We start from the raw sequence: 24,094 nt of genomic DNA, 5'->3' as shown, positions 1-24,094 counted from the left end.
AATGCTTTAACTATCTTTTCCTTTCATATTCAATCTATCATTTTCCAAAAACTGCACAGCGAAAACACTAAATTTAATTTTGAGGTAAAAACTTTCAATCATTTTTTCAAACTTTTGTTCATCTAAGGCTCAATTAAACAAGAAACCAAGAACAATTGACTCAGCTCAACCATTGGATTAGAAGGAAATGATTAACCAACAAGTTCCAAGATATATTCAATAATCCATAAATTGAATTAAACTTTGGAACTTGTTTCCGGTAAGACCATTTATCGAAACTATTTTCACGTACCCTGCTCCGTCTATCAATCCAATCACCAGTGCACAGTACCTGCACACATACTATTATAGGGGTGAGCTTTTGTCCCTGCTGCTCTGTGGGACCTACCCCGGGCAGGTTTTTTTTTGTTTGAGTAAATGAAGATTTCATTGAGAATCGCAGGCCTGAACGGCACTTACAAATATCCCAGAAAAAGGGAATCATGCACCATTCGCTTAAGACATTGAAGCTCGCTTAATCAAGGAGCCTAGCAAACTATAACATTACCTTACAAAAAAATAATTTTGTGTGAAAACTTCCTTTGCCAATGCACTCAATTGCGGTATGCCGAAAGCTTCCATTATCAAGATGTAAAGAGAAAACATCATAATCTGCAGGCTAAAAAAGTCAACCATAGACGTAGTTTGTTCGATGTAGCCACCGGGGTCCCAAATACGAAGCCCTAGGAGACTAGAGCCCAAGATTGTGGTCCACAAATGGGCCCAAATCCAAGCAACATCTGCAAAGGGTTTGGACACCCAAAATTTCCAAAATGATGTGGGTCTTAGACTTAGCTTGGGCCGCCTACATGATCTGGGCACCCCGGGTAGGTTTGAAAACAAATAACCAGCGAATAATATTTCTGTGATCCCAATATGAAAACAAAACACATATATATAAGAATGACAAACTTAAAATATTTTCCGCGTTAAAAACCGATGCATGATTAAAGAACTACGTGCGCTTACCTAATGGCCTGGTTCCATAGAACCAATATCTGACCTTACCAGTCACAGAGCGCCAAATTAAACATATAAGCTACACACACGAAACTAGTTCGTCATTGTGATCGAAACACTGTCCGACCAGTATAGCTAACCCTAGCTCACATAAGAAACTAGGATGACAATAGATCTTCTATTTCGACCGCAACAGCAAAAGCCCTAGCTCACACTATGAGACTCGAGCTCGCATGAAACATAACATGGGCCACATTTATGCGAACAAGCCAATCCCAAGTTCACTAAAAGCCTAATCTCAATTTGCAGCACTTGTCCTTCAAACAATCTCTAACGGAGCAACAATTATCTCTTGTGTTGCCAAAGCAGTTTACAGATCATCCTCTTGTCTGTTCCTGTCATTTTGTTGCCAAACTAGCATCGACGTAGATTGCTAGTCCATGACTTGCTAGCTTCTTCATGACGTTGATAAATGTATCGATGCAAAGGAAATGTGTTCCATCTGTTGGCATAATTGCAAAAATGAGTTCGCAACAACGAAAGAGCCGGTTTCTATTCCAACCAACTTTAAACTTGTACATACAAGAGCATTGCCAAACATAATTAGCTAGACATTGAGGATTGGCTTCAGGCCACCGCCACAAGCATTAGCGCCGCCATGGGCGTAACCTTTGGAAACACCACCATTCAGGTTGTTGCCTAAGCTCTGCTTCAGGCTGAGATCACCCTTGACGAGCCTTCATGTGCTGCATCAAGATGGCCTCCCTGAAGCCTTAGAAGGCACTAACTGATCCTCATCAGTCCCACATAGGAAACCAAATGGAATCCACTCTCCTTTCCACTTATAAAAGGTCAACTCATCTTTCCTCATTGATTACACATAAAATAATTACATAACGTCATTCTGTCAACATAAATACATTGATTGGCTTAGGCAACAGAGTAGCGAAGACCGCCAAATGCGGTCTCCCTCCTGACGCAAGTATATTTTACTTGACAGGTGACACTGACGTTTACCCACACTATATCATCTGAGACTTTGGACCCACGTCCGATTTAACCAGATCCGACCGTCGTCAAAAATCTTGAGCATTAACAAAATTCAACTATCATTAACATTATACATCGATGATGACCCACTCCATCACAAACTTGACTGTCATTTTCGTGTATAAACAAGTCTAATATCTAATTATTTTATTTTCTTTTATTACAAAACAATTTGTCATTTTTGAGTAATTGCATTGTTTCATAATTGCGGGGGTTAGTAACCTTAGTCGCCTCACTCTCTTTAGCGACCTCATTGTCGATCAGCGACACTTCGATGTCAATTTAAAAACACTTACTGTTGTCTGATTGCACTACCACAAAACTGAGCTATAAACACCATTCACAATGGTGTGGATTGAAGTAAAAGACAACAATGATTGGTGTGTAATGGCAATAGTCACCATCTTAGACACCAAAATTTGAATGGTTGCCATTGCTGGCGTGACAAAGACTCAAAAATGCACTATCATTTTTTTGGTGACTTACAAACTGTGGGCCCCATCATCAGAAAACACACTATCTAACAATGGTGACTGCAATATTTCAAATTTAAAAAAAAATGAAAATTAATATACAACCTCAATAGTTGTTATCAAATCACTTTTGTGAAAGAAAAAATAAATAAATCTAGGCATGATATCTGCAACTTCCACTTCTCCTCCATGGATGACTACATAAACAAGCCACATAAACAAAGATCACATCTACAATTCATAGATCATAGTCATGACTGCAAGTAATATTCTCCAAGACTGAAAAAGATCAGAGAAAGATGTTAATTTCAACCTGCCCAAAGGATCGCCATCTAGAATATCAGTTCCAGCATTGTAGATTATGAACACAGGAGCAAAATTATGAGCAGCAACCTAACATTCATATAAAGTTATTGAGTTCACATGGAAGTACTTTTAATCAAATAATTACACAACCAAACAGTGTCTAGAAGAAAAACTATTGCTAAAGACTGTCATATAGAAAACGGCACCACATGACTTGTAAGTATATACCTCAAGAGCTTCATCTAACTTTCTCAAGTACTCTCAAGGGATTATGTTACACAAAGCCATGGACAAAACAACTACAATCTGATATGATGATGGGATAACGAAGACTCACCGCTCCTTCAATCCTGAAAATGTGGGCTGCTATGCATGGAGACCCTGTTTCTGCCTGGAATCTGCAGAGGAGCAAGCATTGTTATAGAAAAGATAGGTTGAAGATGTGGACAACCAAACAGTTAGAGCAGCGAGCTTACATTAGGAGAGAGACCCGCAGCAAACCAATGCCCACCACCAGGATGATGATCTACCCTTATGTTTTGAGCAATAGGCTAAGAGAAGAGAAGAGCGCAACGAGCACAAAAACCATGAAGAAGAGAAAACGAAAATAGAAGTAGTTAGTATTAACAAATGCAAACCTACTTGTCTTCCATTCATTGTTTCTTTTTTCCGTTGATCTAGATAAAGCAGAAATGCAGGATATGAACAAATCTTAAGAACCGAACCATATAATACTGAAATTACTCACTGAAGTAAATAACTCTTGAATGTCAGCAATCATGGTTCACATAAAAACCTATGATTTAAACAAATAAATGTTCAATGTTCAGTGCAGCAAATAATTGTTCCTATAAAATTCATACCTGAATCCAAAGTAACAGAAGCTGATAGCACACTGTTCCCAGTGCCTACAGAATCAAACAATTGAATTTAGACAATTGTAGAGCAGCATTATCACACAAACTATGATCTGAATACGAAAAAGAAAAGCACCGAAAACAGACGAAACCAAAAATAAAGATAATAAACTGTGACAGGTCTACCTGAATAACAATAAGAGATGAAGATAATGTTAATCAACAGACAGAAGAACAATGGCAGTGAAATGATACAAAATTCCGTCGAACACAATCTGCAAAACCCAAAAAAAAAAACAATAATGAGATCATGAAAGTAATTATAAAACAGATAAAACAAAAGCCAAAAAACAATTCACATGTATTAAGATAGACCCTCCCCTATTCCTAAATTGAAATTCAGTGATACCTAAATAAAATCAAAATACTCAAACGATCTTACATGAAAATCATCGCAAACCTCAAATGTAAAACCAAAATCTTACCTAAAAGTGAATATAATGTGAATATAATCCAAATACAAACTGGACATCATTGAATCAGAAAAAACCTTTTAAAACAACTCATTGTAAAATAACAAAAATTAAACTGAATTTAAACTGCCCAAAGATTGCAAACAAATTTATAACCTCTTTCATAAAAACTACATTGCTCCTCCCTAGAGATTGCAGACAAATTTACAACAAATAATGAATTGAAAACAATAACAATAGGCAAATCTATAAGCCCTTGCATGAAAACTATACTGCTCCTCCCTAACTAAATTGCAGACCAATGAGTGCAAACTAACAAACTACTCCTCCTTAAAAGCAAAGAAGATACAGCTCCCCAACAAACGACACCACCTTAAAGTGTATAAATTTAAGCAAAGGACATTAATCTTATCTAGGCCAAAAGTTGTATAAATTTCAGCCTTATCACACAAAATAAGCCAAGCTAGTAAAAGTTGCACCCTTTCCAACCCTATGCCGATGCAAACTGCAAGGAATTCTCAAGTGATAAAACCTTGATCTTCTACTTCCAAGTTTCAAGTAAAGATGGGAGAGGGAAAAAAAAAGAAGGAAAAACACATAATTCAAGCAGAACAGTAGACAAATACCAACTGATCAAAGAAAACACACACAGCTTCCCGTCTTCTTCTTCTTTCTTCTTTCTCTTGTTTCCCTGTTCTCTTCTCTCTCTTTCTTTTTACTGTCGCCTCCTCTCTGTCGGGGGAACAACAAAACCCATAAGAATAGTTACGCGGCTATGATATAATCTGATTTTCATTGTTTATATACATACAAGTGAATAACTTGACTGTTACGCGGCTATACCAAAAATGGTCACCTACATCCTACTGAGATACCTAAGTCGGTGTAAACTATAAACAAGTGAGAGGTAGAATTATAAGAAGTCATCGAGCTCCCTTATTTCAAATTTTGAAAGACAAATTCACGAATCTTCTTGGTAACAGAGTATTCCACTATGTATGCAAAGGAAGTAAACAAAAGAGGGTATCTCAATTTCTTATTTAAATATATAGCTGACAAACTCACTTGTTCACAATTCTCGAATCTTCTTGGCACAGCAAAAATTCACGTTTACAGTGGCAATCACCACTAAGATGGCCAACACGAATCTGTTCCAGCATGAATTAGCTCATGTATCACTACTTGGTTGACCTCATCTTGCATGTTCATGTGATTACTACACACCATTATCTGAAAGATAAATCATTCACAAAACACAGCAAAGAGATTAGCCATTTTGTTCAAATCCCCGAAATTTCTTGCTATTATGAACCGCCACAGAACACACCCTTACAGACACAAAAGGAGAAAATTAAAAGAGCTAGAGAGCAACCCAAATGACGCAAACACTCATCCTAGGAATGACTAAGTCATTCCTCAACTACAAAGTGAAGTTTGTCACATTTGTAATAATCAAAATCATTTCAATTTCAACACAAAGTAGTCGAAACAAAGAGAAAAGGTCAAATGTATAGTACCCATCCGAGGCGGGTGTATACTCCGGCAATCTTCTTCTCGCAATGAACGGCCCAGCAAGACCAGTCTAATATCCCACACCCAGATTTCTCCAGATGCTCCAGCATAAACTTCACCATCGGAGCATATCCAAACTCGATTAAGACTGATGCTCCAGCAGAAACTTCACCGTCGGAGCAAATCGAAAATCGATTTCTCCAGATGCTCCAGCAGAAACTTCACCATCGGAGCAGATCCAAAATCGATAGTGGGGGATCTGCATGGATTTTGGATCTACTACCTTGTTCATGATTGAGAGATCGAGAGATACAGGAAGGAGAAGGAGGACGAGAGAGAGAGAGAGAGAGAGAGAGAGAGAGAGAGAGAGAGAGAGAGAGAGAGAGAGAGATCCAAACAGGAATTAGCGTTTTGTTTCTGAGGAGAGGGCTTTGCCCTTGATTTCACCTTATCAGCTTATCTACACAAAGACGCGTTTGGTGAGTTGTGAATAGTTAGACAAATATTTGTTTTAAATTGCAGGGACACGTTTGTGGGCTTTGGTGAGTGTCGGACCAAAGAAAAAAAAGGAATGGTGAGTATTTTTTGGGTGCTGTCACCATTGATGTAACTGTGGGGATTGAATGGTATCTATAGGCCATATTTGTTGTAGTGTTGTCCTAACGACGCTCATTGTCGATCCAACTTTCTTCCAGTAACACTTTGTCGTCGAGGCAGTGTCATTTCGACGCACAAGGTGGTGAGGCGAGCACGGTGGCTTGTGTGGTCAAGGAGATCACACTTGGTTCTTCTGACTACATGCTAGCTTGGTGGCAGTAAAGACCAAAAGCAGCGGACGAATCCATATTCTATATGAGGCTTGGGTCTTTGATTTCTAGTTTGACTGCTTGAAGGCTGTCTCCGACTCCAGGTGGTGAAAGTTTTGGCACTACAGCTTAGGCGCGAGGTTGATGTGTGACAAGTGGGTGGATGTTTCCTCGATGACTCGACGTTGGCGATCAGGTTCGCCATGTCTTGTTGGGGGAGGATGACATCCCAACTCATGGTGGTGTTGCAGGACTGGGCGTTTGCTATCTTCCTTTGGAATTAGACGTGTGCCTCGTTTCAAGGGTGGGGAGTTTGCCCATGCTTAATATTATTTTTGTGTTTAGTTTATACTAGTAGAAACTCTTTTATTTTTGCGTTTAGTTTATACTAGTAGAAACTCTTTTATGAGTTTTCTTAGAATATCAATTATTTTGTCTACCACAATTGAGTGTCTGACATAAGATAGTTGACAGCCGAGATTTCTTTTGAATGGGAGGTGTTTGTGTTTAGCTATTGCCTCTTGAACGTTAGTATTCATGTAACAAGTAGTATTTTATCATCGGTAGATTCTACCTGCTTCTTGAGCTTATGTTTGGTATTTGTACTATTCTGATCTTTGATTTAAAATCATCCTTAATGCATAATTTCTTTTGTTTAAAAATTTGTCATTTTCTCAGTATTGTTTGATCTAGTAATATAAGTCTCATTTTTTTAGAGATCATGAGTTCGACTCATAAAATATTAAGTGTTATAGTTTTTGATCGTTTTATGTAATAAAAAAAATTATTATTTTTGAGTTCAACTCGGGACTTAATATTTTGTTTTACGATCTTGTGAATGTCGTCGGGTCTCTAAACTTTGATAAAGACTTGTCGGTCCTCTAAACTTTTTGTCCAAGACTGATGATTTGAAATATAGACAGACTGCAACCACCCACGACCACGAGCCATGAAAGTATCAATAGATGTGGTGCATAAGCAGTGACGTACGGGCATTGCCATGTCATTGGAACAATCTCGAATATAGAACAAAGGATGCAAAATAGAATATCTCCAGTCATGGATAAAAAAAATAAGAAAAAAGAATATCTCCATCTCTTTTCTTCCATTTATTATACTTTGACCCATCATGACAAACCGCTCTCTTTTTGTCTATAAATACGCTTACCCGCTAACACTGAATCACCACCGGCGCCTTCACATCTAAGCTGAGCTAGTCTTTTCATCTCTCACCCTTCTGCAGTTTCTAGTTTTTTTTTCAATCACATCAATGGCAGATGAGGTTGTCTTGTTGGACTTCTGGCCCAGCCCATTTGGGATGAGGCTGAGGATAGCTCTGGCCGAGAAAGGCGTCAAGTACGAGTACAAGGAAGAGGACCTGAGGAACAAGAGCCCACTGTTGCTCCAGTCGAACCCGGTTCACAAGAAGATCCCGGTTCTCATTCACAATGGCAAAGCCGTCTGCGAGTCCGTCATTGCTCTTCAGTACATTGACGAGGTTTGGACTAATAAGCCACTCTTGCCCTCTGATCCTTACCTCAGATCCCAAGCCAAGTTCTGGGCTGACTTTGTGGACAAGAAGGTAAAATTCCCTTGACTTTGGTTTGAAATATGGTTGAGCTGACTTTAATCTGTTTGATTTGAAATGGGTTCTCTGTACTTATGTGTTGATAGTATGATTGTGTGAACAAGATATGATCTTTAGTAATCACTAGGGAGAAAAAAGGTGTTATAAGTGATTATCATCCTGATAAGAAAAAGTGGTTTCTTGGATTTATATTGAAAAAGACAACTAAATGGAGATAAGATCCTCTTTCTATGTGGTTGGGATTTGGGGTTTAGGGTTTTGGCCTATGTAGTGTGTATTTCTGTGTTGCCAAAATTGAAAACACTGTAAGAAAGATCAATAAATGTAAAGACCAAAACCTTTTATATTTTACACTGGATTACCCCTAAATCCCATTATACACATCCAAATGGAGTTTTCGCTCCAAGGTCATGTTGGAAAATGAATAATGTTTGGTTGTGATTCTTGGTAGACTAACAAAACTTTGTCAAATGGAGTTCTGAACAACAAAAAATTAAGTTGCAAGTATTGTATATAAATAGACAATAGAGGTTCAGAACTTGCTCTAAATACTATAGGGGGAAGTCTCTGCTTACCTCCTATTTGAGCCTTGAAGTTTCTGAAACATTTTGCTGTTGGGAAATGCAGATATATGATCTAGGGAGAAAGACATGGACAAGTAAAGGAGATGACCAGGAGGCAGCTAAGAAGGAATTCATTGACTGCGTTAAGTTGCTAGAAGTTGAGCTTGGGGACAAGCCTTTCTTTGGTGGTGAGACCCTCGGATTTGTGGACGTGGCACTTGTTCCTTTCTATTCATGGTTCTCTGTGTATGAGAAATTCGGCAACTTCAGTATTGAACCAGAGTGCCCGAAGTTCATTGCTTGGGTTAAGAGGTGTTTGGAGAAGGAGAGTGTGTCAAAGTCTGTTCCTGACCAGGACAAGGTCTGTGACTTTGTTGTGGAGATGAGGAAGAAGCTTGGAATTGAGTAGATGTGATCAATGTCATTTTCATCCTGTTCTTGTTCTGGTTTCCAAGATTGAACCTTGTTTTGGTTTGCGTGTAATTTCAATAAATGGGGACTTGACCAAGCCCTCCATAGCATGAAGCACTCTTGTGCCTCTGGTCCTGTTTTCATTGTCATTTTCTTCCTGTAGTCAAGTCATGGAATTGTTGTCTACTTGTTATAGCAAGGGCTTACATACACAGTTTCTTATTCTAAATGGAATTTGTTCTCGAGTACAAGTGGTTTCTTGTGATTAGCTGCAAACTAACAATTCAAATCATTGACAATTTTCCACTGTCATTTGGGATCACTTTTATCAGTAAAACTATTCTGAATTTTCCTGGGTCTGTCCAGAGGGTTCTTGTTTCAAATTCCAGGAGTCAAAGTGAATTGTAAATACAGGGACTCAATCACAAAGACTAAACTTTACTCTGCACTTATTCAATTTACCCAAAAACTCGTTCAGAACAGACCTCTGTTATATAGTGTCTAGAGAAAGATTAGATTCAACAGCTTAGCCCTTTCACTTCATGCAAAGCACTAAACAAATCAAACATGGTGCTAAATTAATCCTTCCCCCAATCACATCTCCAACTTGAAAATGAAATATTGTACAAAACAGAAAAACTTACCTTCTTATCAATGAAATCAGCCCAGAATGGCCCGGGCTCTCCGGTAAGGATCAGACAGAATCAAAGGAGCCCCAACTCTCCAACCCTCATCAATGTATCGAAGTTTGGTTGTGGCTGATTTTGAGAGAGGTGCGTGTCGGTTTTTTAAGCAATGCGCCTGTAATGTTGGAGATACCTCAGGAAGATGCGAGGGTGGGAACTGGAAACAGATTGATTTGCATGGAGGACATGTAGAAAATAGCCTTTAAAAGTCATCAATTAGTTTGATTCTAATGCCAATATCAAAAAATTATAGTTGAATGGATGCTATAGAGTTTAGACTTTTGATCCGCATTCTTCTGATCCTATCCTTCTAAAATGGTTAGCAAGAAACCAAAATTCTAGTTTCACCAGTATTATCTAACCACGACCCTAAACCCAATCCTCAAATAATCAAGAGGTTTTTGTTCCTCTTCCAGAATATATAAGAGATTATCAATATCTTGTTTTAATTTATAGATTCTGGTTTGAAGTCTATAGATGATATCCCAGTAGTTGGGGGTTTCTCTATTAAGACTTTCTCTATAATCTTTCAATTTTCTCAATTTTTCTCTCTCCTTTTGCAATTCTTTGCTAGTATTTTTACAGATAGCATTCAACTCAAGTCTGTCAACGATCGAAATTATGAATAGTAATTTATACTGTTTACCTTTGAAAAATAGAGGATGACTGTTAACATCTGCATATATATTTAAACAAATAAAACTTTGATGGGCCCACCACGTTTTCAACAAAACTTTATAACGTAGATACTGAAATAGACAGCAAAGAAAAAGCAACAAACATCAGGGAAGGGTATTGATGGAAGGAATTCTGATAAGATGTGTAGGTAGGAAGGAAAGGGGGAAAAGGTTGTGTAAAGAGGAACAAAAATAAGACATTAGGGTACGAGAAGTATTTTCATGGATCAGGGGTGTATGAGCACTAACCCTTAAATATTTTTATTTATATGATTATGTCATAAAAATAATATAAAAACTAAAATATTAAAATCCGCCTAGTCTCCACTTAGACTCTCGCCTAGATCCACCCGAGTCACCGCTCGACTAGCGTCTACCTTTTTTTAGAACCTTAAATTTATCATAACCCCTTTGCCCCTATCTCTCGAAACCTCATCAACGTACGTATTGCATGATGATGAGAGATTCACAGACTGGTCTGCCATTATGGATGAGAACCGGGATTTTCTTCCAGAGCTACTCCGACCCTCATCCCAAAAATGCTATTTACAAACTAAAATATTGCTGAAGCTTGTATTGTTCCTGAGCCAATTCTCAGACTGGTAAAGGATTTGAGAGATGTGCATGTCGGTTTCTTAAGCAAGTAATGTGTCTGCAATGTTATATATACCTCAAGAAGATGCGAGCGTGGAAACTGGAAACAGATTGTTTTGCATCGAGGACATGTGGAAAATAGTTTTAAAGTCATCAATTAGTTTGATTCTAATGACAACATCAAAAACTTACAATTGATGGATGCTATAGAGTTTAGACTTTGATCTGGACTCTTTTGATCCTATCCTCCTAAAATGGTTAGCAAGAAACCATAAATCCCGGTTTCACCAGTGTTATCTAACCACATCTAGAGTAGCGGAAGTTTTGATTCACTGAAAGAAGTGATTAATTTTTATTGACTTATATGGTTGAATCTTTATGTTGTCATCGCTTGTTATGAACAAAATTGACGTCAGCAATATCCCAACAAAGGAAAGAGGCAGATAAATAGAAAGGATGAAGGGAAAAATGCAAGTGCAGATAATGTGTGACACCTTCCGAACTTCAAAAGTTAGTTTGGTAATATGGAGTTGTCAAATTTCCTCAACCCCTTTTTTCTTTAAGTTTTTTGACAAAGATAGAAAGAAACATAAAAAAAGAAAAAAGCAACAGTGGACTATGGACCAAACGTGAGCACAGGCTTCATGAAGTGGAGCCGCATCAAAGACTAAAATACGAAAGATGCTTCCCCCCTTTTCTTCTTGAGAGAAAAATTGTAGCCCCAAACTATTAGAACATACTCCTTTCATATATTTAACAAATGGGAAGACACTTCATATAGTGTCTGCATTATTGTTAGGATACATAACAGATGCTACAACATTCAGCACACACACCAAAGTATCTCTCACCAGAATACCTCACCAGAAAAGTTTGTAGTACACATCTGAAGAGTTTTATTTCAGGACTTTCTTAGACCACTATTCCACACCAAGCCTCTTCTTCATCTCAAGAAGATACTCATAAGCCTTTTTCTGGTCAGCAAGAGATTTTGAAACACTCTCCTTCTGCAAGCACCTCTTGGCCCATGAAATCAGCTTGGGGCACTCGGCCTCCATACTGAAGTTTCCAAGTGTCTCATAAGCATGAAACCAGGTGTAGAATGTGATGAGAGCAATGTCCAGGAACCCAAATCTCTCACCCATGAAATAAGGCTTGTCTCCAAGCTCTCCTTCCAACACCTTCAGGCTTTCAATGAATTCCTTCTTTGCTGCCTGCAGCTCTTCTCCTTTTGTAATCCATATCTTCCTGCCTGCATCATATAACTGCAATTTTCACAGACATGTACGTTAGAGACTATTCATTTGATAATTTTAGGCAAATTTTAAGGGTGCTTATTGAAAATGACACAGAAATCATTCTCTTATATATTCATGAATATCATTTCAAATTTTGTTCAATATGCAATTTGACCTTACACAAAAGCATTTATCCAATGATGTTTTGCTCCCTTCTCCCCATTATCACTAATTTAATTTAAAACAAGAAAAATCCTTTAAAATGTCTGCTTCCTCTATCTCAAGAGTCAAAAGTAGCTAGAGGAGATCTTTCACAATCATCAAAGAGAATATAAACAGAACCCAAATCATGCAAAGCCCAAATGAACGAGGCACCAAACATTCCCAAATGGTGCTAAATAAGTAAACAAGCGAACCAAAATCACAGACATCACCATGAAACAAAATTACAATAAATGAAACATTGCAAATTAAAATGATGAACGAAGAAGATACAAATACAAAACGTTACCTTCTTATCAATAAAATCGGCCCAGAATCTGGCCTGGGCTCTCTGGTATGGATCAGAGGGAAGCAGAGGAGCCTTATCCTTCCATACCTCATCAATATACTGCACAATGATGAGCGATTCACAGACCGGTTTGCCATTATGGATGAGCACCGGGATCTTCTTGTGGATCGGGTTCATCTTAAGAAGCAGTTGGCTCTTGTTCCTCAGGTCTTCTTCTCTGTACTCATACTTGATTGCCTTCTCGGCCAGAGCTACTCTGACCCTCATCCCAAAGATGCTTGCAAAACCGTCCAATAGAATAACCTCGTCTGCCATGGAAACTGTCTACAAAGCTCTTCTAGGTAGCTTGTAGATTTTGCTAGCTAGCTCCGAGACTGATGAGCAAGAACCCCAATAAAGTTAAGGGGGGTTTTATTAAGGTGTTTGAAGTCTAATACGATGTGACGGTGGAAACTGAGTGGTTTGCGAATAGGGAGATGCTTAATAAGGTTATAAGGGATGGTAAAAATTCCCAGCAGGGCGGAGCTCCATTGGATACAGGCCTTAAATGGGGGGGAGAATTCGGGGACAAATGAGGAATGGGGAATGGGGATCCCCAATCCCCGCTATCTAAGATCGGGATGGTATTATGATCTCAATCCCCAAACCCGCCCCAATGATATATACATATATTTAATTTATATATATATATATATATATATATATTATAATATAAATTACAAATATATACATTTACTACTTTACTTTAATGGTGTTTGACTTTTGCACTCACCAAATTATGATTTATGAATTTAATCATGTTTTAATTTTATTTATTGTAAATTTTTATTTTAAAAAAGGCAATATGAGAAAAAAAAATTATTCTATTTTTTAAATTCTTATTGGGGATTTGGGGCGGGTTTGGAAACTTCGTTCCCAGTGGGAATGGGGACGGGGAATCCTCAATATATTTTTATTAGGGATGGGGGTGAAGAATTACTCCGGGGATGGGGATGGTATTGTGATCCTCATCCCCAACCCGCCCCATTGTCATGTTTATTTTGACTAGTTTTCTTTTGATGAAACGTGGTGGGCCCATCTTGATTTATTTGTTTAAACAATAATTACAGCTAAACTTCATCATCTCCTCGAAGGTAAACAGTTAATTTTCAATATCCATAATAGCACATTTAGATCGCATCTTGTCCAGCTTAGATTTACTTGCAAATTGTCAAAGATTTGGTAAAGAATTAGCAGAAGAGTGAGAAAAATTGAGAAAAGCAAAGGACTACATGGATAGACTCAGTAGAAGGACTCCAGACTACTGTGATAGAATCTTCCTAGTACAAAAGCATATTTATGGAATTGAGAAAAATATTGAAAAATTAAAATTTATCTGTAAAGAGGAACAAAAACCTCTTGATTATTTGAGCATCGGTTAGATCCGCACATCACTGGTATCAGAGCTTGTAAAAAGAGCTCGAAAGGGGAATTCCACATGGGGACAATGTCTGAATTGATATTAGAGAAATTGAATTCTCTACTAAAATCTTCTAATGAGAAACATCAGAACCTGATACAAGAAGTATCTAGATGCCATGATCATTTAGAAAAAGTACCAGATATAATCACCCAATTAGAAAAATTGGAGCACAAAATAGATTATATCAAAGAACGTCCTAAAAGAGAAGAAGAGCAGCTAACAAGTGTTGGCAGAAAAATCAAAGAACAGTAAGAAATGCTGGATTCTATGAAAAATATACTGAAGGATAAGAAAAAGCCTCCAGTAAAATCAAAGAAAGCTAAGGGATTCAAACCATTAGAAAAACCTGAGAAGAATCCTGTTCCAAATATGATTTTTCTGGAACCCTCTACTAGTCTGACTAGTATCCGGTATGAAAAACCAAAACGCTTGGAAGCAAGAGATGTCAAAATGATGAGCATCTTTGGAAAAAAAGAAAGGAATACAACTCCTAAATGCAGAAGAATTTGAATACAATGAAATTGAATAGGAGGTGAAAAACTCCGAAATTCCAAAATTAGATTTCAAACAAATCTATAAAAGATGAAAGTTTGAACTTATGGACAGCCATCATTTCAAATTATTGGAATTTACAACTCCCTCTACAACAGGAGAAACAGATCTCTTGATGACTACTCCTGAAGAAGTTGCCCGAGTAAGGGCAAAGAATTATCAATTTATGCATACTGGAGCAGTCTAAGTAGGCATAAAATTACTTGCCAGAGAAAGCATAAACTGTTCAGTTTTTTGTGTCCTACAAGACAATAGACTAACAGATTTTCAAGATAGTCTGTTGAGAACACTTGAAGCATCTCTATGCAATCAAGTGGCATATTTCAACTATTTCCCAAATTTCTCAACCAGCTTGAAAGATGTAGCTCACTGTCTCAGACTGAAAGTCAAGATATATGGTATATCTATGAAAAAAGATATGCAAGAACTTGCTATAGTATACAGAATATACTATAAACTAATGAGTACTACAATAGAGCCCAAGACAATGATATCAAATATTCCAGGACTTATTGCTAGATTCCTCACAAGTTAGAAGAACCATTCACAACAGATTCACAAGGTTACTTGGAATGAAGTAACTTTTCCTATAGAATGGAAATTATCTAGTCCAAAGAAACCACCAGAACGTGTCAAAGCCACAATATATGAAAGCAGAAAGATTGGAGATATCAGTCTAAAATTTGACGATCACACAAAAAGTGACGTATGTCCTGAAAATGTCAGGATAAATAAAAATCTACTTAGAAGCAGCTACAGCACTAGAGAAGCTAGTGTTAGTGGTACCAAATTTACTGTTGAAGAATCAACAGATCCAATTACTGAAGAAGAATTAGAAGGTGATCTAAATAGACCAGTAAATATGCTTAGAGCAAAAAAACTCTATAACTCTATGATGAAGCAGAATCTTCTGAAAATATTGAACGATTAGAACAACTAATCGAAGAAATGAAAATTTTCAAAAAATGAAAGGTTAGAAATATCCTTCCTTATCAAGATACAGAAATGGAAGACGGAGAAAGCTCCAACTCCAAAACTTTTATCATCAGAGAAAAGGGAAAACTGAAACTCCCTATACAGAAAGCCCTACGGGTAGAAAGGAAGAAAGAAATTCTCAAACATTTGTCCCAGAGGACAATATGCCTAGGGTGCCAATCACAAACTATGATATATGGCTAAATCTAGATAAAGCTCTAGATAAGAGAAAAGCTATTGACTAATGGATAGATAGCCTCATGATGGCCTCTGCTCTCACCCTTGGAAAAATTGAGGCACCAGATCTTCAGGTGTATTATGAAACTACTCTCACTGGAATATCCAAAGAATACTATTTGTCTTTCAAAGAGACTGGCTAGAAGAAATAAAAAATTCTAGATCTCCGTATGATTTTGCAGTACCCTTGTACGATTAATTCTGTGGAGATCTCTCAAATTTGAGTGAAAAGGTTAAAGAAACTGCTAAATCAAATATCTATGCTCTCAAAATTTGTGACATGAGATATTTTGAAGAATACTTGAATGAATTTCAAAAATACAACTGTACAATAGGTGCACTAGAAAATATTGATCTAGTAAACCTGTTACACAAGAAACTCCCTGAACCATGGAGAACAGCTGTGAGAGAAGCATAGTTGAAAAACCAATTGAAAGATTTTTAGTTGGAGGAATTGCCAACAGAATTAGGCAATTATTAAAAGAACAGTGCAAAGCAAATCTTAAAGCCAAAATGGCCAAGAAACAACTCAAAGAAGTGGAAAACTTTTGTTATGGAATATTTGATATGCCTACCAATTATAGATGTCATGAATCCAAATTCTGAAAGAAAAAGGAAAAATATTACTCGAAAAGATTCAGAAAGAGTAATAAAAGGAAGAGCTAAAATCATTTTACCACCTAGAACTTTATACCTAAAATCATGTGTGCCCCTAAACTTCTAATATGATCGCTTGTGCCCTTTGTATTCTTCAATGTGATGGCTTATAGCCAATCCTTAACTAATCCATCAATTTCTTCATATAGTGTTGCTCACTCAAACTAGATTTTGGCTTTCAATCATGCAAGAAACACATCATTTACATGTCTATAGCTAAAAACTGACCCTAGGTGGACTCTCATCATCACAAATTTATAAAGAAATTGATGAATTAGTTTATAATGGCTTTGGTTGATTATATTGGAAAGTATAAGTGACAGGACCCGCCCTGTATTTCACCCTGAAATCCTAGGTAGCCCTGCGGGGCCCACCTTAGAGATAACTCTACCGAGAACTAGCCGAGTCACCCCTAAAGTGGACTGCCCAAAACATTAACCCACAATAGATCAGAGCCAAACGAAGAAGTGCGGAAGCTATTCGTCAACTATGCCTCGAACCATGTACGCCCGACCTCAACTAATAACGCCTGCAAACTGGGCATTAGAAACTGAAAGGCCCAGGGGAAAGTAGACGAAAAACGTTAGCGTGAGTGGACAAAAATAAACAATTTAAAAGAAAAAGGATTTCATACTTTCCCACATTTTTCTCTTTAAAATCCCGATGCATGCAACAATAAGAAAACACATTTAGCTTTAAATCCAAGGATTTCAAAACGATAAACCGACTAGCCTCACTAGTCACAACATTTGAAAAAAAATACAACGTAAAACCGAAATCTCGTTTCTCAAGAAGATAAGACCAGCCTCGCTGGCTACAGTGAAAATCAGACTAGCCCCGCTAGTCAAGCAACGATAAGATATGAGGAAGAAGTATCACCATACGAAATAAGGGAGCCTCCCAAGCTCGGGTCGGAGTGTCCCACACTCTGGAGCATCCCATGCTTTGCTTTACTCACCCACGAACACATAGTAAGCAGGGAGGAGTACTAATCGGCTAGCTAGCAATAAAATATAGCGGCCCAGGTATGGTGGGTAAAAACCATTCAAATCCAGTAAATCTATAAGGCTTCCCCATAAGTTCCGCGAATAAAGAAAACACGGGTACGATTCCCAACCGTACCCGGAAATTCTCGTAGTAAGTCGCAAAAATCAACAGCGTGTCCCACACGCTAAAAGAATAATTAAATCAATCATTTTCTCGACAAAAATTCCATTTAAAATCCGAAAACAATTCATTCCCGAAATCACTTTATAATATTTCATAAATCTCAAAACCCAATCAAATCCGAAATCACTTTATAATCCGAAAACCAAAATCACTAACGATAGCAAATCATACTTTATTTCGAAATTCGCAATATCCATTTAAAACTTAGAACCAAAATCATTCTGAAATTATAACCGAGATAAATCAATTTATATTCTCAAATAAATAAACGTAATAATTAATTACGAAACAATATTGCATGCATCACTTAAAATCAAAAGTCCACTCACAGTACTGGTTGGCGACCAGGCAAACGAGTTCCTTCGTCAAGCGGTAGCTCAATATATCGTCCTGTACACAAGTACACTTCTATAAACGACAATTCAATTAAACAATTACGAACCTAAACGAAACCCAAAAATCCCTATCTCCATTACAACGAAACCCAAAAATCTCTATCTCCATTACTTCTCAAATTCAATCCAAATCACACCCATAACACCAATTCCTCAATCTAAATATTCCACAACGAAAATGAGGGAAATCCGACGGCCGGATTTTCCACAATTCAATCACAAAACTTCCGAACTTCGGAAAATCACAAACATTTCCAAACTCTTCCAAAATTCACCAAACTTCACATACAAGCTCTACAACATTTATAGGATTTAATGGGCTAAAAACTATAATCAAAACACTGCCCTACACGTTGCAGTCGCCGCCCACCTCCACCTCCACCAGCTCCAATGGCCACCAAATTTTGGCAGCACCATCATCTCATCATTCCAAACACTTTTCTAAACTACCACAACCCGAGAAAACAACTAGACCTAGATCAACAATTCAGAAATCAATAAACCCATATTTATGAATAGTACCCAGAAATTCAAACCTTCGATTCTTCCTCCACGCTTCCAATCGTGGCTCAAGGCTAGGGGAAAAATGATCCTTGGCAAAAACCGAACATTCGACGCCGGTTTGGTGACCGGAGACGGCCGGAATAGGAAAATATCGGCGTTGACTCAAAACTGCTACAGTGACCGTCCTCTTCTTCTTGTTGCTGCACTTTCCATAGTTCAAATTAAGCTACCAAACGAACCCAGAAATGAAGAGAAGGAAGAGAGCTTTCCAACGACAGCTTATGCGTCAAAATCCATCGCCGGATGGAGGAGTTATGGCCAGAAGAAGGTGAAGAGGTCGGAGAGGAAGAGAGAAGAGAGAGAGCTCGGTAAGTTTCTGAAAATGGAAACTTACCATAGTAACTGGGCTATTTATAGACAAATTATAAATAGCATACGAACTCTAATTTTTACGTACCGCATATGCACGCGCTCGCTTTAACGTCTTCTACAACTTTCATGAAGAACATTTTCTCAAATTTTGACCCTAACAAAAAGTCAATTTTTAGGGCCACTAAAAGTATCGAAACAAAGTAAAAAGTGAAAGTAATTGTCATTTACCGTCCAAATGACTAATAAACGGGTAAATTGAGATATGGGACGTTACAATAAGGGCATATGTGATCAAATTAGAAGTTTGGGGACACAAATGATTTTAGGTGTAAAGTTCAGGGTGGTAAAATAATTTTAGCTCTAAAAAGAAAGATTGGAAATTTAAGAAAAGTTTCAATTTTAAAAAACAAGATAATGAAGATCCAAAAAAGAAAAGAATCACAAAAAAAAAACCATCAGGATAAACAACCAGGCAAGAATGCTTGCAGATGCTGGTTATGTAAAGCTGAAGGACACTATGCCAATGAATGTCCAGAAAAGAATAAAAGATCTACAAAATCTCTATTTGAAGAATATGAGCCTATAGTAGAGATAGCAAATATGAAATGCTATGAAATAGCTTATTCTGATGAAAACGATGATGACAGGTCAGTTTACTCTGCCTAGTTAGAAGAATCCTCATTTGATTCTAAAACAGATTCAGAAGTAGAATACTTAGAATCTAGACAGATGAATGTTCTAAAAGTCAAAAGCTGGGAAGGAAGCAAAAGCAAGATAGAAGCAAAAACGTCTTCCTATCAGGTGAACCCTGGTACATTTGTTTGTGACTACTGCTTATGTCATGAAAAGAATGGACTTCCTATGTTTTGTGAAGAATAAAAAAAGACTTATCACAAGGAATGCTTCATAGCTGAAGCACGAAGAAAAACCAAGAATGGCCTTATCGGCCAATTAGTTGAACAAGAATATGAAGAGTATTTCTCTGAACAAAAAGATAAAAAAAAATAGAAACTTTGTTCCAAGAGACAGTTGAATCTTGCACCTCAAAGGAAGAAAAGGTTGATGATAAAATAGAACTAGTTGAACCACCAAAAAAGGTTCCAGAAGAATGTAAGTCATTCATACCATAGGAACAAGCTCAAGAAAATGAGCCTCAACAAGCGAAAATCATCTCTACTAGCAGATACAGCAACAACATAGAGATTGGATTAAAATTTCCTGATCATCGAAACTATCATCTACACACATTTGTAGATAATGGATCAGGATTTACAGTTGCCAAAAGAATTGCAATACTAGACGAACTCTGGAAAGAAGACAACAAAAAAATAGCTACTGGTGCATGTCCAGTTTGATGGAAGTCACCTAATCATGAAAAAAGTAGCTAAAGATGTTCCCATCACCATTGGTGGCGGAACATTTATCATCCATACTCTTTGGCAATCTGAAGGCCAAGGATCAGATTTCTTGTTGGGAAATGATTTCCTTCTCCAACAGAGATTTGTTCAAGATGAAGAAGCAATGGGCTTCAGAAAAGAAGGCAGAATGTTTTGGGCCGATAGACTGACCCAAGCAAAAAGTGTAGTAAGTCCAAACTTTACTACTCAATATCAGAGATCGCAACAAAATAGTGGTGATCGTAAGCCCTACATGCCCAGATTTGAACCTGTGATACAAATAAAATAACAAGAAGAATTACTTGTTGAAGAATCTTCTGAAGAATAAGAAGAAACTACTAGCGAAGATGAAGAAGCTAGTTTCATCCATGAGCATAATATCAAGCATTTTCAGAATAAGCTTGAATCTCAGAAAATACCTACTCTTGATAAAATCAAGAAAATGCTCGAACAGAATATAGATGTCGACCCTCAGAAATTTTGGGAAAAAGACCCAGTGGTCTGTGAATTAAGATTACATGATATGAATGCTATATGTCATGTCATATCTATTTCTTAATACAAAGAGGAAGATAAAAAGTATTCAGAAAAGATATAGAAGATCTCCTAAACAAGAGATTAATTCGACCATATATCTACTAGCCCTCATCATGCTCCAGCTTTCTATGTGAGAAACCATGCAGAAAATGTCAGAGGAAAACCAAGAATGGTGATTGATCACATAGATGTCAATAAAAAGATCGTTAAAGACAGTTATCAAATAGCTCAAGCAAGAGTCTTGATCAATCAGCTCAAATGAGCTAATGTCTTTTCAAAATTAGATGCAAAGTCGAGTTTTTGGCAAGTTAAGATGCATCCAGATAGTGTTTCTCTTACTGCATTTAAAACACCACAAGGTCATTACGAATGGTTAGTAATGTCTTTTGGCCTAAAACCCTTCAATTTTCCAGAGAAAATGGATGACATCTTCAAACATGTTGCTGAATTCTGTGTCATCTATATTGATGACATCCTTGTCTTCTCTAAAAACAGAGAAGAACATATACATGAAACACCTTTATGAGATTGTAAAGCTGATAGTTCAGCATGAAATTATCTTAGGAGAAAAGAAAATATTCTTTATCCTAGATGAAGTTGATTTTCTTGGAATAAACATCAAGAATGGAGTAATAAAGCTCCAAACTCACATCCTCGAGAAAATCTGGAAATTTCCAGACAGAATTCCTGATGCTAAAAGTCTAGAGAGATTTTTAGGAGTCATCAACTATAGGAGAGATTTCATTCCCAAAATCTCATGACTAACAACAATTTTATCTCCTAAAACAAGTTCCAAAAGAAAATGGAACTTCACAGAAGATGATGGATGAAAAAATTGTGAAGCAGATAAAATCCCTCTGCAAGAATCTCCCTACTCTACAACAACCAGAAGAAAATGATGAAATAATTATCCAAACATATGCTAGTGATAACTACTGGTCTGGTGTTGATAGAGGAAGATTAGCTATTCCTTCATAAACTAAAGATAGTGACCGTTGTTTTTAGAAGGTCAGATCAGTTAGGGCTGGTTTCTGGGTTTTGGAATTGAAGCACACAAGATGATTCATTTTTTTTTTTTGGGAATTCAAAACCTCGAATTAAGATGCCAAGAAGGATGTTTTGCTGCTTGCTGGTTTTTGAATTCATGCTTCTGCAAAAGAATTTTTGCAGTAAAATTGGAAAAATTGCAAAGGTTAGGTCTTCAGAAAAAAATCTTGTTTCGATTCAATTTTGTTTTATGTTAACTGATGAGCACAAGAACCCTAGTAGCATTCCCGGCGTGTGCATAGGCTAGCGTAGATGGTGATCAGATGAAATTTAATTTCTTTGGATGTTTTTGTGTCTTGTGGAATCGAAACTGGGTGTATACATATTTGTATTGCTTTTGCTTGTGAGTTGGTATGCTTGTTATGATATGAATTGTTGAGTTTTGTATCTTTTTTTGTGGTATGACAATGTATGTAGAAATCTCCTAAAATTTTAGGCATTGTTAAAATTTACAGGTACAAAAGGGCTTAGTTTCTTATAAGGATCATTAATCTGGATAAAAAATCAAGTTTTCAAGCTCAATTTTGGTTTGTGTTTTCTTAGGTTTAAGTGAATATATTGCACAAAGCACTTTTCATTGATTCTTGCAAAAAGCTTTTGGTTAAAAAACCTGAAAAATTGTATCTTGTGTTTTAAAATTATACCTATTATTTTGCTTTCAAAGAAGGAGTACTGTGTGATTTTAGAATGCAAATAGCAATATGCATATCTGTTGATTTCAAATATGGATACTCAGAATACAAATTTTTATCCAAAAATGTGATTTGTTTTCTCTAGATAACTTATCTTCAATGGATGTGGCTTATTATATCCAAGCTGTTCTGTTTCTCAAAGAACGGCATAAAACACTATTTCGCTGAGTGTGATTACTTTTTTCCAAAACCTAGCTGTTGAGTCACAAATTACTTATGCAATTGTGCCCCATATTTATGAAAATTGATTTGTCTTCCATGCTATTTTACCATTTTTAATCCATTTCCTTTTATTTGTAGGAAACCTTGCATTGAGAATAAAATGACTATTTGAGTCTTGAAATGAGGAGATTTAGAACTAGGGGAAGAAGACATGGAGATTACAAAAAAATTGCAAATCGATTTTTCCGGCAAACTTTTCCGGCGACTTTTCTGACAAACTTTTCCGGCAGTTGCCACTCATGGAGGGTCCTTTCTCCAGCAAAGGAGGACCATGGTTATGAGAATCTCCCATCACTTGAAATTCAAATATCTCTCTACATCTTATCCTTTGTCACCTTGCCGATTTGGGACCATTTGGGGGACAATGGTATAAGAGCATCTCTTGCACACTTTGGGACCAAAGAGGGCATACATAGTTGATCAAAGAGAGACCAAAGATTCATTCTTCAGCATTTTTGACTTCATTCAATCATCTTCATCTTATCCAAGATCCATTTTTCTCTCTAGAGAAGACACCACCATTTCCACCACTACAACCTCCATTTCCTCCACCACTCACTACAAAAAAAAAAAATTCAAATTGCCACGGCGATGTGCCGTCGCGAAAGACCAATGGCGACGGCTAAGCGACGACAATTGCACTGATGTCGTTGAGGGCGTCGCCATTGGTATCTGCGATGGCAAATGCAACGTCGCAAGGTTATTAGCAACGGCAACCCCTTGCCGTCGCAAGAATTTTGCCATTGTAAAATGCCGTCGCAAGAATTTTGCCATTGTAAAATGCTGTCGCAAATATCTATGGCGACGCCACCGACCGCTACCAAAACTTTGCAACGGTAAAATTGCCGTCGCAAAATTTTATTTATGAATTAAAAAAAAAATCTGGCATGCATATATGCATTGCCAGATTTTTTTTATTTTTTTTTGGATAAAAGCGAGCTATACAAAAAGGAATTAAACATATTGAAAAGGGAATGTTAAATTTTGATTTTTCTCATGAATGTTACAAAAGCAATGAAGCTCTTATACAAGAGTTTACAAGATAATACAAGGTACTTTTCTTCCTCTACTTCAAGAAAAGCTTTGCAGGGATCTTCCTCCATCTTCCTCAAGATATGTGTCCGTTTTCTA

At 37.1% G+C, this 24,094-nt stretch overlaps 2 protein-coding genes and 1 long non-coding RNA gene across 4 annotated transcripts; 1 reads left to right on the top strand and 2 right to left on the bottom strand.

The window, feature by feature from the left end:
* Positions 1–2,367: 2,367 nt before the first annotated feature.
* LOC121049465 lies at positions 2,368–9,801 on the bottom strand. Of its 2 annotated transcripts, XR_005800293.1 has the most exons (10): positions 5,676–6,290; positions 5,224–5,388; positions 4,785–4,890; positions 3,872–3,960; positions 3,692–3,736; positions 3,471–3,505; positions 3,305–3,379; positions 3,166–3,226; positions 2,836–2,915; positions 2,368–2,719 (listed from the first exon to the last, which is right to left on the bottom strand). It is a non-coding gene; the product is annotated as an uncharacterized LOC121049465 (long non-coding RNA). The 2 variants fall into 2 exon arrangements; XR_005800294.1 differs by lacking the exons at positions 3,471–3,505; positions 5,676–6,290 and adding an exon at positions 9,683–9,801.
* On the top strand, positions 7,625–9,289 carry LOC112165483 (probable glutathione S-transferase). Its single transcript, XM_024302005.2, has 2 exons — positions 7,625–8,058; positions 8,692–9,289. The coding sequence occupies exons 1-2, from the start codon at positions 7,747–7,749 to the stop codon at positions 9,034–9,036; spliced, it is 657 nt and encodes a 218-aa protein (XP_024157773.1). The 5' UTR covers positions 7,625–7,746; the 3' UTR covers positions 9,037–9,289.
* A 1,921-nt stretch (positions 9,802–11,722) lies between the features above and the next one.
* LOC112165480 (probable glutathione S-transferase) lies at positions 11,723–13,315 on the bottom strand. The gene is made up of 2 exons (XM_024302001.2): positions 12,745–13,315; positions 11,723–12,260 (listed from the first exon to the last, which is right to left on the bottom strand). Exons 1-2 carry the CDS (start codon positions 13,057–13,059, stop codon positions 11,916–11,918), a joined length of 660 nt encoding a protein of 219 aa, XP_024157769.1. The 5' UTR covers positions 13,060–13,315; the 3' UTR covers positions 11,723–11,915.
* Positions 13,316–24,094: the final 10,779 nt, after the last annotated feature.

Source organism: Rosa chinensis, chromosome 5 (genome assembly GCF_002994745.2).
Source record: "Rosa chinensis cultivar Old Blush chromosome 5, RchiOBHm-V2, whole genome shotgun sequence".
In the NCBI taxonomy this organism is placed as follows: domain Eukaryota; kingdom Viridiplantae; phylum Streptophyta; class Magnoliopsida; order Rosales; family Rosaceae; genus Rosa; species Rosa chinensis.
Note: the sequence above shows the minus strand (reverse complement) of the source record. Positions and strands in the feature narration are given on the sequence as shown.